Here is a 17,781-nt window from a genome sequence, read left to right as displayed (position 1 = left end):
TCTGAGTGTAGATAAAACACTTCTGAATACGCACTATCCAATGCCAGTCAATATGTGATCCAACTTACGTAATTCGATGTGCTTGATTAACAAATTAGTTAAGACTTTATTTAAAGGTTGTTTTAAAAAATTTTAAACTCAAGCTACCATTTTCAGCCGTTGGAGGGCCAACAAGTCCAGTACAATTAATAAAATAAATACCGTCTACGCAGAGGTGATCAGTATGCTTTTGTATGGTTGCCGTGGCTGAGATGCAGTACTGTAGCTGTGCCATATGCTAACAATAACAATAACCAATACTTGGACGCAATAACGTTTCGAGTCTCGACCATTTCTTGTTTTGATAGAGGAATAGAAACTAGCCTTTCAGAAAATATCAGAGAAAAAAAAATTTTTCAAACCATTTCCACGGATACAAGTTGTTATAAGATAACACCGTGTTAAACGCGATAGGTGGAAACTTTAGTGGGTTACAATTTATGCAATATTTTCCTTGACTTCAAAATTCCTGAGCTCACAAATAGGAAATAAAAGTAAGATAGTAGTCAAGAGCGTTTTGGGTGGTTTATAAAGCAGGCATCGATAATGAAAGAAGAATTGATATAGTGGCTACACGGTTACACCAGCGTGCCAGCGTTTTTCACCAAAAATAAAAATTTGCTTTCTTTCAAAATCTATTTTATTGATTCGGAAATTACTAAATCGAGCGAAATCTGTAACTTAATTCTTCTCATCCAAGAATCCCTCAGGTTACTAAAAATGAAATTATAATAAAATGGTCATTTGCTTGTGAGAGCCTGTTAAATGAAGGTAATAAGTTTTGGAGAAGAGGAGTGGTACTTACGATCGTTGTTTCAGAATTTAAGCCTATGGTTAAAATGGGATAAGTTATCCCGGATAACCAGTGCTTACCAGAAGTTACACTTATGACGTAAGGGTGGCAGACGAACTTACTTGTGATATTATCATGGTATTAGTGAGACGTCAGTATGACAAAGCAGTAATATTGAGTTTGAAGGAAATCCAAAAGGTGAACAATTGAGAATGAAAAAGAAAACAAAGATTATGAATTTGAAAAAAAAATTTTCTATCATCTATTAATCAATTTTTGGATTAGCGAACGGCAGAATGCTACCTGGAATCGGGATATTTATCAGTGCTGGCACAGTCATGAAAGTTTTGGTTCCATATTTACGAGCCAAAGGCTTCAAAGTGGATTCTGTTTGGGCCCAGACTCAAGAGGCAGCTAGAGATGCAGCAGAGGAACTTGAAATTCCATTTTTTACAAGCAAGGTTGATGATGTGCTACTGAAAAGAGAAGTGGACTTAATTATTATCATGTGCCCGCCAATCCTTCATGCCCAGATTGCTGTTAAAGCTCTCGGAATTGGCAAGCATGTTCTTTGTGACAAACCTGGAGGACTAACCCAAAGTGAGACACTTAAAATGGTCCATGCAGCACAATACTACCCATCACTCATCTCAGTAATGGCCTATAGCCTCAGATTTTTGCCTTCATTTCAGTATGTACGAAGTGTCATTAATGATAAACTTATTGGTGAAGTCAATTACTGTGACATTCATGTTCAGCTTGGATCCCTCATCAACCAAAAAAAGTATGTTAATGTAACTTTTTAAGAATCATAGGAAGGAAAATTTTATCACTCTTGAATATAGCTATGATTGGACTTGTGAGGAAGGCATGGGAGGAGGTGTGTTGACCATGATTGGCTCACATATTATTGACGTCATAAGTGCAGTTATCAGGCAACGTGCTACGCGTGTTCATGGCGTTACTCGAAGAGGACTCGCCGTTACCGGAGAAATGAGCATCCGGCGGATCACAAGTGATCGTTTTGCCTCATTTAACATGGAAATGAACGGTGGTGCGCTGGTTGCAGTTACACTTAACAGTCAAGAAGGTTTGAAGAACTTTGACATAAGCTTTTCTGTTACTGGTTCACAAGGATTCATCACCTACCGAAGTGATCCATCTGGTAAGATATCAAAGAGACTAACAAATGATCAAAAGTTAAGAGTCTGCTAAATAGGTGGAACTGTGACTGGTCAAAGCAGGGTGGTCCCTAATGCAGAAATCTTCCATACAGACACTGATGAATTATCGTTTCTTCCCTCTTCAATCGTAAATAATGCACCTATTCAACCTCATCAAAGGCCATATATTAATGGACTTTTTCGAATGGTTTGTTTATTTTACTAGTATTTTTCCTTCTATATGCAAAATATTAGAATGAGTCAACTATTCGGAACAGGTTTCTGCTCTAAGAGATGCCTTTTCTCGCGTGGAAGATCGCAGTGGATGGATTAAAGACGCTGTTTCTTCTGCTGCCACGTTTGAAGATGGACAATACGTCATGGCTGTCATTGAAGCTGTTAAAAGATCTAGCAAAATGCGTGAATGGTCAGAAGTTTCCATCATTTACGAAGAACCTGATCCCAATCCGGTTTTAAGTGCCGCGGTCCGCAGGTCTACGATAGCCGCTGTTTAAAACAAACCAATATTCATTCCAATATTATAACATAAAAAAAAATGTGGAATTACTTATGGAAACGAACGTGACCCTAATTTGTTTTTATGATAACTTACCGCATGATGACCTGGTCATGTCAACTCACAAACTTCAACTGTACAGCATACAATTATTTATTGTATTTCTATGAATAGATGACAGGCTTCTACGGAAACATCGAATGAATTGCATTTTCGAACGTGTACAGTCCAGTTGAAAGCAGTCAGAAAAATTTGCTATTCAACATTAACTGACCTCATACCGAAATTCTTCGCCCCATTCGAAACAAAACGAATATTTCTAAACCCATTACTGTGGAAGCGATAGGAGCGTCTGCTGACCATTTGGCAGATAAACAACGTTACGGGATTTGGACAATTGGTACGCAATGTCTTCTCCAGCCTCTATTCGCCGAAGTTCGACTAAACCCTCACCAGCATCGCCGAACGCCTTGGCCAGGAGTGAGGCGGCTTGAGAATCACCTTCAGCCGAAATGACAGCGGCTTTCTTCTGTTGTTCAGCCTATAATTGCGAATAGAAATGTATTAAATTCAAAATAGCGTTTAAATTTGAGCGTATACTTTCTATTCATGTTAATTTAGTAAAAATAGTTCATTAATAACACGACTTACTTTCTCTACGAGGAAGCGGGCTCTTTCAGCTTCTTGCTGCGCTACTTGTTTCAATTCAACGGCTTGAGTAAATTCTTTGCCGAAAGTAAGATGTGTCTAAACAGAAACAATGGTGAATGACAGTATGTTATAGTGACACCAAAACACTTACAATGGAAATGTCATCCAAAATTAACCCAAATTGTCCGGCTCTCTCTGTAAGGGCTTCGCTAACTTTCTGTGACACTACCTCGCGCTGAGTAATGAGCTCTCCAGCATCAAATTGTGCCTAGAATCATTCATATTCATGAAATATTTTTGTGGTGGAAAAAAAAAAAAAATACTAAAAAAATAAATAATGCTGTCATCTTACAACAACAGCTTTCAGAATTTCATTGGTGATGGAGGGAAGCACACGCTCATCATAATCAATTCCCAAAGTGCTGTATATATTGGGGAGCGCTGTTGGGACAGGTCTGAAGAGTACACGCAAGGTAATATTTACATTTTGAAGATCTAAAAAAAAGTTTAACATTTTATTGGGTTGGAATTAGGATTCATTACAAATATGATAATTTACCTTTGCTGCCTGTAATAACTGGTACATTTCTTGGCCTGGACCTTATGTCATAAATGATTGGTCTCTGTACCCAAGGTACAAAAAAATGTGTTCCTTCTCCTACCACTTCATTTCTGACACCAGAGAAGCGATCAAAAATAACAGCTCTATGGCCTCCCTCAACTACCAGCATGAAAGTGGAAAATAAAAAAATTTTATGTTTCTTAAAAGGCATTTTACCCACCATTATATAATGCAGAATTGACAACTCCAGCAGTTAATGCAACTCCAATACCAAGTTGGCTGATTCGGTTGAAAAATTGGGAAGCCATTATACTTACGATTATTTAACTTAAAGATCGCTCTGGAATGTAAAAAAAGAAACAAATATATACGTACATTGTAACTAAGTATGCATGATGTAATTTATCGTCAGCCCCGCTGGCTGATGTACAACCTTTAAGTTAACTAAACGTTGACAAGATTGATGTCTTTTTTTTACCCTAAGTAATATGCAATGGATCACGCTATCTTAACGTGCAAATATTTGGTACCGTACTTAAATTTTTTGTATTATCTTACCTACGAACTCAATGTAAAAGGTTTACAAGATGCCGACAACGTTCGCACGTGCAGAGCAATTCTAGATTGTAAAAAGATGCATCCTAGTGGTCACGAATCTAAGCTTCATGGCACTCGGCTAGCGGAACCTAGGGAGCACTTCGAACCCTAGCTTCCGAAAGCGAAAATGTTGCTTGACATTCCAGCCGTTGTATTTTTTTCCCTTGTAATAACATTATCGTGAACGTGAAAGCCGTGGCATTCTTCTCAGTTGCGTACGGCTGCATGTACAATTTTCAAACTTTTGCTGACGCGGCAGATTATTTTCTTCATTGCGTGTGCAGGGTGGTCGTGTTTACGTGGCTATGGTATTGTCGTGCACAACTATAAAATTCATCGCTGCGATATCAATGGATATATATTTTCAAAGTACCTAAGCAATTAATTTTTTGAAAGCATTATTCCAGTAATCGGAGAGACGCGCTGTGTTGTGCTAATCAAAAAGCTCTAGTTCATATAACACCAGTGTTAAGTATAACAAGGTATAAGCAGGTATAACAAGGTGTAACAAGGTATAACAGGTATAGCATTTGTCCATCACAATTTATCCTTAAATAAATTATGAACACTCAAAACTTTTGTTATTTATCCTTGAAACATTGCAGGATCCAAGACAAAATGAAAGAATTTGTCGTCACAGTTTTGGGGACTTTGGTACTTGTTTGCTTTGTTGCCCAATGGATTGCATCTAGAACAAAATCACATATGGTTGCTTCACTCAATCCAGAATTTAAAAAGTTTCAAAGAATTTTCTTTGCCCCCTATCTTTTGGCCCTTTTCTCAGACTGGCTTCAAGGCCCTTATGTGTACAGACTGTACAGCCAATATGGATATGCTCCAAAAGAAATTGCACTACTGTGAGTACTTTTCACTTCCTGTGATTGAAAAATAAGCATGATAGTGCAATAGTTCATCTAGTATAGTTGTAAAATAGTAACAACTCTACCATAGTTGTAAAATAGTTTTATTATGTATAATCTGCCTATATTTTGTCATCTTTCTTTTCCTAATTAGTTACATTGTTGGATTTGCTGCAAGCTCTACCGTTGGTACTTTTACTGGCCCACTGGCCGATATGTTTGGTCGTAGACGTCTGTGTTTAGCCTTCTGCTTCATTTATACTTTTTGTTGCCTCACCAAGATGAGTCCAAATTTTTGGTGGCTATTTACCGGTCGGCTATTTGGTAAGTTGATTCGTTTAGGATTTCATGATTTGATTATAAGGGAACATTTTCGAAACAGGTGGGGTTGCCACTTCCATTCTGTTTTCCACTTTTGAGGCGTGGTACGTCTGCGAACACACGGAGCGAAATGTATTTCCCGCCGACTGGATATCTTCGACATTTTCCATTTCTACATTTTGGAACGGGATATTAGCAATTCTTTCTGGTGTCGTTGCCGACTTTGGAGCTGATTGGCTGAATTTCGGTCCTGTAGCTCCATTCATGACTGCAATTCCTTTCCTGATTGCAAGCGCTATTTTAATTTCTCTGACTTGGCCAGAAAATCATGGTAATACTATAGTCATGACTGTAATTGTTGTAATGCTCATTATTTTCTTTGTTTCCCGAAAATAGGCAGCCGCCAATTTGGTTTGGGTCGTTCGTTCGTCGAGGGCCTGCGGACGATATTCAATGACTCTGCAATATTTTTATTAGGGCTAGTGCAATCCATGTTTGAATCCATTATGTACATCTTCGTTTTCCTATGGACTCCTATACTTGATTCTGCCCAATCCACTGATGCCTGGCCTTTGGGGTTGGTATTTTCCTGCTTCATGGTTTGCATCATGATTGGATCCTCTATGAATACGCTTCTTCTAAATCGCAATATTCGTCCTTCTACGATCCTTTTAATGAGGTAATTGTAACAAACACCATAACGATCTGCAACGGTTTTACTTTCCTCGTTTATTTAGCGTCGCCTGCTCTGCCATCTCCATGATAACATGCGCTTGGTCTACAAATATGCAACATCGTTTGCCCGTTATCAGTTTTCTGGCATTCCTTTTATTGGAAATTTCAGTTGGTATGTACAAGACTTCTTTTTCCTTCGTACTAATGTGTGTAATCTGTTGGAGTATTTTCTGCCAACGATAAGGTATGTACTTCCCAGCAATAGGGTATTTGCGCAGTCAAGTAATTCCAGAATCCCAAAGGGCTAGCATCAATAACGTTTTTAGAGTAAGTTATCTAAACTTGTTATAGTTGTATTGTATTTTATGTGTTCAAAATAATAATTCTGTTGAAACAGGTCCCACTGAATGTTATCACCTGCACAGTGCTATACTGTCTGCACAAAAATGACGATTCCGGAGGAAACCACGCATCTGGGGGTGATCAGAACGCATTTCTTTTTAATGTCGTTCTTAGTTTAGTGGGTTTTGTTGCAGCCATGGCATTTAGTAAGAGGTACGAAGAGAAGAGTAAGACATCGACTGATGAGAAGAATGAACCCTTAATATAATTATATTTGCTAAGACAAAAAAAAAAGTATTATTAGAATTAAGATAGGGTATGGACACAATTTCGAACTATACGAGTTTCTCTGAATTTTTCTTTTCAACCCTTCCATCTGAAGGAGTCTCGATCACGATAAATTCGATTTGTCATCAAGTTATTTTTGTTCGTGACCCATTTTAATTGTATCCCAAACCAAATCAAAATTCCCGAAAGGTGCTTCCGCCTAACCGAGCCAAAATATGTGCATGACATGGTACCAATTGTTGCAATACTTATACATTTGACTAAAGGGATGTAAGTTGCACTTCATTTTAAACATGGAAGACTGAGGAATGAACTATTAAGTTATCACCTCCTTACTTTCGAAGGTCTTGTATTTATCGGAGTTACAAAAAATACCACTTACAACACAGATGGTGACATCATTTAGAAGGGCCTTCCCGGTGGACCTAGGTATAGAGGAAATTAGTACTACTTTCGTGATTTTTGGGAAAAATTTTTACGGAATACCTCCTCTCATCATGCCAGGTGGTGGTGGACGCATGCCTGGTGGTGCGCCAGGAGGGGCACCGCGACCCATCATTCCTGGTGGCATTCCCATCATACCGGGAGGTGGTCCACCCATCATGCCGGGAGGAGGAGCCATGCCCATTGGAGGCATACCAGGGCGAGCACCCATCGGAGGTGCAGGAACCTTGGGACCAGGCAAGAATACAGAATCATAAGTCAACTGAAATTTTTTATTGCAATAAAATCCCAAATTATGTACCTGAGGTCTCATCTGTGGTGGTGCTGATACTGCTGGCCCACCCGCCCCTCTGCCACCTGGAACCATCATTTGAGGTGCAGGTCCACCCACCCCTCTTACTGGACCTTGAAGTCCTGAAAAATAATAGATAAATTGATAAAGGACAGAAGACTAAAATAAAGTAAGTTGTTTGGCACAGATTAAAAAGTAAATTATCTACCGGCAGGGGCTCCCATCGGTGCATTGACAGGTACTCCTCGTCCAGCAGCTCTGCCAACGCCAGGTCCTGGAACAACTCCTGGCATAGGTACTCTGGGCATGCTTTCTTCCGTAGGAGGAGGCCCCTCAACTGTCATTGACACAATGTTTTCACCTCGAAGTAATACTAGTCCAAGCACTCTCTTCTCTTCTCTTTCTGTAGCACCTACTCCTGACTTGTTAATCTTGGCTTTAATTTTACGGAATTCTTCACAGTCTCCCAAAATCAGATTCATATGTTTGTCAAATGCTAAGAAGAAAAATGCCACTGCTCGTTATCAATAATCTTTGAATAAAACAGTACACAAATTTACTACCTTTGAATGTACCAATAAAAGTTCTGGAATCTTGAAGTGTCACTCTCACTCGATAGTTCAAGTGCTGAACCATTTTGTTGTTTTTACTGATCGTCTAGAATACCGAGAAAGTGTTAGGGAAAAATCACTTAATTTCATGATAACAGGAACTCAATTTTGATTTTTCAGATAAACAGACATAGTAAATTTTAGATAAATGAAAACAGTTTACCATTTTGACGAGTTTTCGGGTAGGATGTACTTGGATAAACTTGTTATTCCAACTTTAGGCCCCGGCTTCCCTCCTTCTTCTCTCAATTGTTTGGATCCCGCGATTCAAACAGACGCTTTCTTTACGTCTAAACTACGATGACTCGTTTTCGGTTAGAAAATGCCCATTCATCTGGCAGATGGCGCTCAAGTCTTCTCTGGCCCAAAAATATTTGTTAAATTACGATTTAGCGTTTAAGGCGGAACACATCGAAAACGATTTTCATTTGAAAAGAAAAGTTAAGCCGACGTTAAATTATATTGTTTCCATTAGTATCTCTATTGCATCGGAAAACATTATTATATATGCCATTTGAACAAATGTAAATATTTTTGGGGGAAAACGTTTGAATATGATTACTTAGCTTGGAAAACTATTTTGATTAGCATACTGAGCTTGTTGACACGAAAGTCTATACATTAGAAACGTCATACACATAGGGGTCTATATTATTATAGCTTTCTCTCTTTTGGTCCCCTTTTCATTTGGAAAAAGATGTCACACTGTTTTTACTGTATGAGTTTTTTTTCTCCATGTGAACTGTCGTTATTCGGTCTGGAATTTCTCTAAAGCGTTCCAGGTCCAAACTCTTCAACAATTTACTATTTCTGTTGTTATATTTTAATATTTTTGACCTAACAACGTTTTCCAAAGCAACGTCTCCAAGCAAATGCACGCGCGACACATTCATATACAGTCTTCCATACTTTCATTACCTTGTCATATAACAATATTTTCTTCCTCATACATATTTATATCCTTATTGGCCATTATTGTTGTTCTCAGAGAATTTTAGAGTAATTCAGGGTTTTACCTCCTCTCCGTTTCTTCTTAAACGGCCATTTGAAACGATTACTTATAGACGTCATATACAAGTGGACAAGCCTAAACAGCTGAGAAAACTCTGGGAATCATTTGAAATTCAAAGGACGCGCAAAGAACAAAATAAAAATAGCAAAGATTTCACAAAATATATATGGCAAAAACATTTCATTTTGTTTTCCACCTTCTTTACTAGCATAGAACTATATATTATACGCATGAACGTTTGTGTGTGTGTGTGAAAGAGTTATGATTCTACACTAACCCCGATAGTAAAAGTCGGCCATTTCAGATAAGATGTGCCGTCCCAAAACGTCGAACATCTTTTTACGACATTTGTCGATTGGCACACACACACACATACACACACACACACACACGCGCGCGCATAGAGAAATCTATTCATCCTTCATATACGGTCGATGGATGGGAGTATTGAAAACACATCCATCATCCTCGTTTTGTTTTTTGTTTTGTTTTTTCCAAATTTTTCCGTCTTTCGTCGAGAAACTTTTTTTACGAATGAATAATTAAAGATTCGGCACACGTTAAAAACCCTAAAATGAAGAGGTGATTAAATCGTTGTTGAGTTTCTGAACGATCTCGCCCGATGAGTCATTCATAACGAGATTCCGTGATTCCCGAACAATCTGCCATTAAAATAACGCACTGTATAAGGCCATTTGAACAAAAAGAAGAACCTTGAGTAATTCAATTGCATGCATCGTCGTTGGCAAGATGGGAAAAGACTAAATGGAATGATAATGCGGTCATTTACATGTTTTTGTGTCTATACCCACAAGTCCGTAAACAACCAATTGCGAGCTGATTTGGTTTATGTTGATCCCGGTGCTTCGTCAGTGAACTCCCGCCCATCCCCACCCACTTGTGATTTCACGTCCATATAAAGATAAAATAGTGGTGTACTAGATTATCATTCTTCTGCTGCTAAGAGGTTCTCTTCTATTTGATCAATCGCTCCGATATGCAGAACGATACGCAACAATGTAATCATTGCCCTATGGGAGGATAGAAAACTTGGAAAAGTAACAAACGAAAAAACAAGTCGAGACGATCGGTATTTCATGCTAATAATGAAAAGGTCACGCGACGAGCCGATAGCTTTATATCAATTCAAGCGTCATAAAATTCAAACAAGAGGCCATTTCGTGCAATATTTTCTCAAAAGTTTGGGTCACCGTGATGAATGAAGCTGTACGCTGCGTGTATACATCATCGTTTGCATACATGCGCATTGAAATAAAGAAAAAGAAAAGGGGAACGAATACAAAAGGGAGGACGTGTGTTCTTCCTCTAAGAGAGGGCGGATCTCGCATTGGGTCCTTCCGATGCGCGCGTTCCATTCAAATCGTATATTTTTCATAGATCTCATATCATCGCTGGTGGGCTCCCAGCAACAGCGTGCATAGACACAATGGCCGACTTTTTCTTTCTTCTTCATCATCATTTTTTTTTTCTTCTGAGATTCTTTTCGTCAATCCTTTTATGATTCAGGCCGCGCGAGTCATTATCGCCTACTGACGAGAAAAAAAAGAGAGGAGGTGTGCATGTACCATAAGGAATTGAATGCGATAGAAAAGGAAGGAATAGAATAAAGAAAATTAACAGCAGAAAGAAACCAAAAGTCACGCAGCAGGTCCTATTTCAACCCCTCTCAAAACAAAAAAGGAAATAATAAAAATGTGTGGTAGATTGCGTTGTTTAACGAAGGAGGAAAAGTAGAAAACATTTGATGAAGAGAGAAATGAAAGGAATCCCTTCTCAATTTCCTCGGGTTGATAACCCAGACGATGACGATCGGATAATTTTTTGATAATGTGACCTATGACTCGTCACATCATCACGGGACTTTAATTTCCATTTCCTAGTCAGCACATATAGGGACACACCCAGGAAAAATTCTCAACATCGGAGCGATATCAGTTTACTTTCCCCCCTTTGTGGAAACACAAACTGTTACTTGATATCCTTCACTATCTTTTATAAGTCTAATGATGAACGTGTATTAACCTTGACTAACTATTAGTATACTGAGTTAAACAGATGAATAGGTAAAAATAATTTTAATAGTGACGGGAAAACTGAGACAATTCTTTCGCCATCGTATGCGTTTGGCAACATATTGTTTTACAAGGAAAAACGTAACGCAATGTGTTTTTTTTTTATGTCTTCCGTTTTACGTGTGTGCCACACCATTGCAGGGTACATCCTGTTGTTCCATGGTTGAACAATGTTTAAAAAAAAAAAAATCCTCTTTTACGATAACCATCTAGGGCACATCAGTAAATACATCAAAAGAGATCAGAAACTAAAAAAAAAAAAAACTAGAAAAGAAATAGAAAAATTTTTGAAAATGATGAGACTCGGATTTATGGAGACTGATCTTATAACCTCCCAACAAGTCAAAACTATCTGATCTTCTTCCTATTATGTACTGGAAGGCGTGTGTGTGTGTGTGTTCCATACTCGTTTGCGTATAGTCCAGGGTCAGTATCCAATATTTTACGACTTGTTACGGTTCAATGGTTTGCGGTTAAGGTAAATCTTTCCCTTTCTCCAATTCGATGACGCTCGGCTTGTAGGGGTGGTTTGTGGTCAAGCAAGTCTAACACTTTGTCTAGAAAGAAACACACACACAAAAGAAAGAGAAGGGAAAAGAATAGATCGCACAACTGTTATGCTGCCCTTGAGTATGGGGACAGAACAGCCAAAGATGAGAGTTGCTGGAACGGTGGAAAAACGAGGACACAGATCAAAAGATCCTTTCCAGTTCAATGGTTTTAATAACCATGTGTAGTGAGACCCAAGGACAAAACTATTGAAAGTGTTCATCACACGAAGAGAAGACAAAAGTTGGGAAACAAAGGATTGAGTGAGTCAATACAAAAGAAGAGACATCTGTATAATTAAGCTGTAAATCCGGAATGAAATTGCTCGCTTGGATATTTTAAATGTTATTAGACTAATAAGCGCTAGTGGATGGCGACATGTGAAGATGGTGGAATCAATCGTGTCTTTGATTTTTAATCGAGTCCATCAATCAACAATCACATTTAAGAAGACTGTAAGTGTTGATTTACGAACGACAAGGTTAATGTCACGAGGGACAAGCGTGACGGCAAGCTGCCAGATTGGTCACAATTTCGGAACAAAACGAGTTAGATCACAACCACACTGCCGGACTTATTTTGGGAGGTGGTCGCGGGACAGCCCAAGAAAGATGATAACTGCTGGGAAACAACAAAAAATGAACTGAAGAAGAAAGAACTGGAGACGGACAAAAGATTTTATCCGGCACGCTATATACGAGACAAGGCAAAGAATAGGAGAGGGTTGGTTTACTAAATATATATGTGTCGTGTTAGATTCGCGCAAGATATTGTTCGTTGTGGTGGAAATAAAAGGTCGTTGAGTTCACCCGTTTTTTTTGTTTTCTTCCGTTCTCCGTGCAAGTCGGAGGAGTTCTGTTGAATATACTTTCTCTATACTATATATTACATCTCTCTTTATTCTTCTGATTCCGTGTCCTCTTGTTCATAACTGCGTTCGCGGCTTGATTTACGATTCGTTCCTTTCTTTTTCTTGTTTAGTTGAGTCGTGCCGAGCACAAGATATCGATACCTACGTATTTATAATACCTGTATATATATAAAGGAGAAAATCCCGGGGTTGGGCCGGTCCCTCATAAATCACCAAAACTATGGTGTTTGTATCTGTAACGTCTCTTTCTCCTTTTTTTTTTTCTTTCTTCTCCCCCTCCCTATTGTCGGGAATGACGTCACAGCAGCATTGGCTCTCTGTTGCTCGGCTGCAATTTTTTCATAAAGCTCTCCATCCCTGGTTTGTGATTTACGGCCCACTTCTGTCTGGCGCGCATCCGCTGCGCATTAGCATATCAATTTGGTCATTTGATGATAGACGCAAAGGAGGAGGGAGAACAATAAAAAAATGGATGGAGAGAAAAAATATATATATATATATATAACAACAAAACAGATAACGCTTCCCCCCTTTTATGTTGCAGTCTGTAGCAGTTTTCTTTCTTTCGCCATTTACCTATATAGGGGGGATATATAGCTTCGCTATTTCCCATCCTCATCAGCCGATGTTTCGTCGTAAAAAAATCAACTTAACAAAAGCTTTACGTCGGCGAGCGTGAGCTCGAGCGTGCGCCGAGTCACTGTTGATTTATTGAGGTTGCTAAGATAGTCCGACCGATATGTTGCTGTATATACTTCAGACACACAACTGACTTCTTATAAGCGCACATAAATATAGATATAATTTCTTTTTCATATTTTTTTTGTTTTTGTTTTGTTGTTGTTGTTTTGGTTGTTATTTATCATTTTTGCGTTGTTGGGGGAATTCTGTCCCGGCTCTTTAGTTTCATTGATTTATGTTTTATCAGCGACTAGAATCGCGGGCGGGAGCAGAAGGCATGGCAAGAGAAAGACGTAATACGAGAGGTGTTGTCTCTGACAACATATAGCCAGCGATCTTCATCCTCCAGCCCTGCAATTATCATGTTTGCACGTGGGAAATGATTATACGCATGCCTTGCTCTGCTCCGCCAGCCCGTTTATTCGGCCAACACGACACAGGTTTGAAACAGAAACAAAACGAAGGGAATTGAAATTCGCTCAGCAAATCGTAAATTTTAGAAGACGAGAAACAAGATGCAAACTAGCACAACCCAATGTAATAATTACACGATGAAAAGGTGGAATATAGGTTTTAAATGAACGAGATTGAATTTGAATTCGACGTATCGGGAGGCCGAAGCTGTGGGACGTTCGGTAAAAGACGTTGCCCACTAGCAGTGAAAAGAGCGCGAGTTATATTATTCAAACTGTTGCACTATCGGCCGTCGTTAAATTTGATGTCGATTGAATTAAAGCGATATACAGAACGGCTTTTATGTCAGCCGTCAACCGGAAAAATATATTTATGCAGGCGCATCTCCTCAGCCATCTCAATGATGATCTCTGGTCACGTTTGCTCAATTCAAAAAAGCTTTAAAAAAAAAATGATAATAAAATGGTAGAATAAAAAAGGAAGATTTCTGTGAAGGTATGTGTGTCCTCTTCTTCTTCTTCTTCGACACATATAACCCAAACTCGTAAAAATGGTATTTAAGTATCCAACTGGTGTGCGTATAGTCTATTCAGTCTTGAAAAATGAAAGAGAATAATACAACTGTTCTGACACTGTCTCTCTGCTTTTAATCTCAGCCTTGGCGTTCGATAAAATTCATTTGAATTTAATTATCCTGCATACATCACCTTCAAATAAGCATCTGTTTAGGTATATACTCCTTTCAATATTTAGAAGATTACAAAATAAACAGCTAAATAATAGTGACGTGCTCCGTTATGAATACCTCTGGAGCATAAATAGGTTAACCTTAGACTATGTTTACTTGAAGCTAATGATTTTACAACAAGTTTACATTTACATTGTCCTAAGGCCAATAACAGTTGGAGAAAAAACAGACCAGTCTGCCGACAGGATGAGAAATGAGGGTCTCATCATCCTGTATACATATATAGCTATACGAATCTAACATTTTTGTCAGCCCAAAATGAATGGAATTAAGGCTAAACTTTGAACTAAAACGCACGTGTATTTAGGCCTGTAGGAACGACTTTTGAGAATATGCCGTGCTGCTTTATCCTACCGAGCAAAATTTCTCCATATAGCTGTTAAAGTGTCTTTCTTTCTCTTCTTTTTTTTTTTTTTGAAGTTCTTTTTTGGGGTCATGTGCTGTACGATGATTTACGATCGTGTATACCTTTTTATACACATTTCCTTATTATGTTTCTGCCTCTCTCTCTCCAATTCGTCGGCGCGTATGATATTATTCTCCAACCATTTCTCACTTCCCAGCGATGTCCGTTTCTTTCTTTATTTTTCGATTTTTTTACGCGACCTGGCGTGAACCCACCAGAAATATAATAACCGATCCCTTTTCTTTCTTCTTCATGAATTCCTCGCCAACAGATTTGTTTTTGTATTCCAAAGTTAGTTTTTTTGACAGGAAGTTGTTGATTTCCTGGTCCAATTTCACTCGAACGAATCGAATCTAGTTCGACCTGGAATTGAACAAATTTATGATTGACTAGCAGCTGTTGTAGGATAACTGTTTGATTCATTTGTCCTAGCCACCAAAACTTGTTATTGTTTTCATTTCAGTCACGTTCCACTGAATTGTGGGACACTTGAAGTTGAAACAAAACAATACAAAAGACTCAGAAGAGAGTGTTGTATTTCCCCCCTTGCAAAAATGCAAAAAAAAAAGAGAGGCGACATTGACGAGCAAAAACCAAATACCTGGATCTACCTGGATAATGTCAACAGAGCAACGGGGCGTGGAATGACCTAAAGTAAAAGTTAAAAAAGGGCAAGAAAAGGAAAAAAAAAAAAAAAAAGGTTGAGGTCAATTTGCCATGTATTCTACATTTTTTTTAAAAGCCCAGCTATGTGTCCCTTCTCCATACATGTAAGGTCCTACATTACTTCCCTTGGTTCTTATACCTGGCAAATCCTTGGGCTGATCTGGTTCAAATACTGGAAATAACATTTCCCCCCTCATCTCTGATGGTGTCCTGCATCGCATACGGGGAAGAAAATAAATAGAGAAAAGCCACTAGACGACCCCAAATGGAGTGGGGTCGAAAAGTCCCTTCATCCCTGGCCAGGAAAACAAGAAAAGATGAGAGGAAAAATATAAAAAAACCGTAATTCGAGAGTTGGTGATGATGGCGCGCGCTAAGTCGTCCACTAAGAAAGCATTTCTTTTAAAATTCCTTTTGTCGTATTTACGAATGTTTGAAAGATGAAAAGAAAATCCATTATAGATTTTTTTTTATTCTTATTTTGCTTTTTGTTCGTGTGGTCGTCGGAGATGTTTCTGTGTGAAGTGGAAGGACATCAAGAAGAGGGAGAAACAAAAAATAAGAGAAAGGCCCCAATCATCAGAAGATCAGAAAACTAACGCGCGCGCGCTTCAACAACTAACGGGAATTCTCGTGTCCTTCGTGATGTGTGTCTTGTTTCTTCTCGACCGAAGATGATGATGATGACTTTCTGCCATAAGCTCCTCTTCATCGCCTTGACTCTATTTCCCATTCCCTTCTTACCTTTTTTTTTCTGTTTTCGCCAGGGACTTTTTATCTCACCTTCGACAAGCCAACAGTAGAACAGATCGAATATCACCATCCGCTCTAATCTCATTCATCAATGCAGTTAATTTAATTTTTCTTTTATTCAGATTTTCTCACCGAAAAATGAGAAACTCCAATTTGGTCCACGAAAGCGGGCAGTTCTAAGTAAAAAAATAAATAATAATAATAATAAAAAAAGAAGACAGCATATGGAAATAATAAACAATCTCAGTCGTCCATCGAGAACGTGCGATGAAGCGGGAGCAGATGAAGAGTCGTTTCATTATTTCGTGTTTTTATTATTAGACTTTCGGGATGTTTCTTTTTGTGTCCGACAGGCCCTTTATATCACTATTCGTCTGTTTGAACAAGGTTTTTGAAAATGTGTTTTTTTTTTTTTCTTTTCTTTTTCAGTGAATGTCGGCTCTAATGAATCGGGTTACAACATCTCAGAGTGTCAGTCCCACAAGTGTGTGGCAAATGGCAAGTCATTTTCTCGTTGTTGTTCCGTTTTTCTTTGACATCGTTTCGTGAATGATGTATACTATATTAGCTCCAACACACAGGTAAGTGTCACAAGAGGGCCAATCGCCAAAGAAAACAGGAGGAGAAAACTAATCGAGTCCAAGATGCATGAAGAAGATCTTTCCTAATCTCGGCTTTGAAAAGAGGTAGCGCTTAATAAGGTCGGTATGCTCTTGCGAAACTTGAAAAATATAAAATTCCTTCACGGAAATCTGAGGGAAGACGATTGTGGAAGAAGGTTTTTGTGTTCTTCCCAAGTTTGGCGTGTATATATAGGATGCCAGCACAACTAATTATAGCCTGGCGAATAACTGATATGATCTAAAGATAGAAAAGAGATTTTGTTGTTGTTGTTGTTGTTTGGGAATGCTGGACAAGTTGCACACACACATCACGACAGCCGGAACGAGAGAAAAAAAAAATAACTGATTGTGTGTGTCCTTATTTCTTATAGTTGTCGTTCATGTCGTTTTGGCCATGGTGGATGAGGAAAGACGCGAGAAATGTCGCAATGATGATTACCATTCGGTTACAAGAATGCCCTATTGTGTGACTCGCTCTGCTTGACGAGTTTTTTCTCTCTTTCTTTTCTTTTTTTTATTATTTCGAGAAATCTGTCTGCATGGGACAAGCGGATGATGACACGATGGAAAAACGGAGAGAGGATCGAGTGCGGGAGTGGTGACTAACACGCGCAATTCAAATATATATCCTGTATATCTTTTTTTGAAAAATTTCTTTTTGGCGCGCTTTGTTCACAATTCAAAAAAAATCGTGTTCTACTCCCTTCCTCTCTCTTTCTCGGTGTCGGACGCACCACACACACATCACGTTCTATACATGGATGTTGCCGAGCACTGAGCAGCGTGTTGTTGTCATTGACATTATTCAAA

General features: G+C 38.7%; 4 protein-coding genes across 7 annotated transcripts; 2 read left to right on the top strand and 2 right to left on the bottom strand.

Annotated features, from left to right (window-relative positions):
• The first annotated feature begins 404 nt into the window (after positions 1-404).
• Positions 405-2,706, top strand: LOC116916367 (glucose-fructose oxidoreductase domain-containing protein 2). 2 transcript variants are annotated; one of them, XM_032921604.2, is made up of 5 exons: positions 405-1,030; positions 1,128-1,616; positions 1,678-1,997; positions 2,052-2,203; positions 2,274-2,706. In XM_032921604.2, exons 2-5 carry the CDS (start codon positions 1,129-1,131, stop codon positions 2,508-2,510), a joined length of 1,197 nt encoding a protein of 398 aa, XP_032777495.1. In that variant the 5' UTR covers positions 405-1,030; position 1,128; the 3' UTR covers positions 2,511-2,706. The 2 variants fall into 2 exon arrangements, with proteins under 2 accessions (XP_032777495.1, XP_032777485.1); XM_032921594.2 differs by having other exon boundaries at positions 420-1,030; positions 1,118-1,616.
• LOC116916380 (protein l(2)37Cc) lies at positions 2,650-4,442 on the bottom strand. 2 transcript variants are annotated; one of them, XM_032921621.2, is made up of 8 exons: positions 4,284-4,369; positions 4,159-4,204; positions 3,946-4,065; positions 3,723-3,884; positions 3,516-3,658; positions 3,315-3,431; positions 3,164-3,259; positions 2,650-3,053 (listed from the first exon to the last, which is right to left on the bottom strand). In XM_032921621.2, the coding sequence occupies exons 3-8, from the start codon at positions 4,031-4,033 to the stop codon at positions 2,841-2,843; spliced, it is 819 nt and encodes a 272-aa protein (XP_032777512.1). In that variant the 5' UTR covers positions 4,034-4,065; positions 4,159-4,204; positions 4,284-4,369; the 3' UTR covers positions 2,650-2,840. The 2 variants fall into 2 exon arrangements, with proteins under 2 accessions (XP_032777512.1, XP_032777503.1); XM_032921612.2 differs by lacking the exon at positions 4,159-4,204 and having other exon boundaries at positions 4,284-4,442.
• Positions 4,443-4,449: 7 nt separating this feature from the next.
• LOC116916351 (molybdate-anion transporter) lies at positions 4,450-7,077 on the top strand. Of its 2 annotated transcripts, none has more exons than XM_032921582.2 (8): positions 4,450-4,834; positions 4,928-5,179; positions 5,337-5,506; positions 5,565-5,834; positions 5,900-6,182; positions 6,241-6,350; positions 6,423-6,505; positions 6,576-7,077. In XM_032921582.2, the coding sequence occupies exons 2-8, from the start codon at positions 4,941-4,943 to the stop codon at positions 6,786-6,788; spliced, it is 1,368 nt and encodes a 455-aa protein (XP_032777473.1). In that variant the 5' UTR covers positions 4,450-4,834; positions 4,928-4,940; the 3' UTR covers positions 6,789-7,077. The 2 variants fall into 2 exon arrangements, with proteins under 2 accessions (XP_032777473.1, XP_032777469.1); XM_032921578.2 differs by having other exon boundaries at positions 4,451-4,843.
• Positions 7,078-7,124: 47 nt separating this feature from the next.
• LOC116916389 (small nuclear ribonucleoprotein-associated protein B) lies at positions 7,125-8,480 on the bottom strand. The gene is made up of 6 exons (XM_032921636.2): positions 8,319-8,480; positions 8,108-8,201; positions 7,753-8,040; positions 7,554-7,666; positions 7,295-7,478; positions 7,125-7,233 (listed from the first exon to the last, which is right to left on the bottom strand). Exons 1-6 carry the CDS (start codon positions 8,319-8,321, stop codon positions 7,211-7,213), a joined length of 705 nt encoding a protein of 234 aa, XP_032777527.1. The 5' UTR covers positions 8,322-8,480; the 3' UTR covers positions 7,125-7,210.
• Positions 8,481-17,781: the final 9,301 nt, after the last annotated feature.

This window comes from Daphnia magna, linkage group LG1 (assembly GCF_020631705.1).
Source record: "Daphnia magna isolate NIES linkage group LG1, ASM2063170v1.1, whole genome shotgun sequence".
In the NCBI taxonomy this organism is placed as follows: Eukaryota; Metazoa; Arthropoda; class Branchiopoda; order Diplostraca; family Daphniidae; genus Daphnia; species Daphnia magna.
This window is presented reverse-complemented; position numbering and strand designations above follow the sequence as displayed.

Excerpts from the sequence above, each read along its gene's own strand:
- LOC116916389 (XM_032921636.2), bottom strand. Across the intron at positions 8,041-8,107 it reads TTTTATTGGTACATTCAAAG|CATTTGACAAACATATGAAT; the intron begins GTAGTAAATTTG and ends TTTTCTTCTTAG. Across the intron at positions 7,479-7,553 it reads CACCACAGATGAGACCTCAG|GTTCCTGCACCTCCGATGGG; the intron begins GTACATAATTTG and ends CCTGGTCCCAAG.
- LOC116916367 (XM_032921604.2), top strand. The coding sequence starts at position 1,129 with ATGCTACCTGGAATCGGGATATTTATCAGTGCTGGCACAGTCATGAAA. Across the intron at positions 1,998-2,051 it reads CTACCGAAGTGATCCATCTG|GTGGAACTGTGACTGGTCAA; the intron begins GTAAGATATCAA and ends TCTGCTAAATAG. Across the intron at positions 2,204-2,273 it reads TTAATGGACTTTTTCGAATG|GTTTCTGCTCTAAGAGATGC; the intron begins GTTTGTTTATTT and ends TATTCGGAACAG.
- LOC116916351 (XM_032921582.2), top strand. The coding sequence starts at position 4,941 with ATGAAAGAATTTGTCGTCACAGTTTTGGGGACTTTGGTACTTGTTTGC. Across the intron at positions 5,507-5,564 it reads ATTTACCGGTCGGCTATTTG|GTGGGGTTGCCACTTCCATT; the intron begins GTAAGTTGATTC and ends TTTTCGAAACAG. Across the intron at positions 6,183-6,240 it reads TCTACGATCCTTTTAATGAG|CGTCGCCTGCTCTGCCATCT; the intron begins GTAATTGTAACA and ends TCGTTTATTTAG.
- LOC116916380 (XM_032921612.2), bottom strand. The coding sequence starts at position 4,033 with ATGGCTTCCCAATTTTTCAACCGAATCAGCCAACTTGGTATTGGAGTT. Across the intron at positions 3,260-3,314 it reads TTTTGGATGACATTTCCATT|ACACATCTTACTTTCGGCAA; the intron begins GTAAGTGTTTTG and ends GTTTCTGTTTAG. Across the intron at positions 3,054-3,163 it reads CCCGCTTCCTCGTAGAGAAA|GCTGAACAACAGAAGAAAGC; the intron begins GTAAGTCGTGTT and ends TCGCAATTATAG.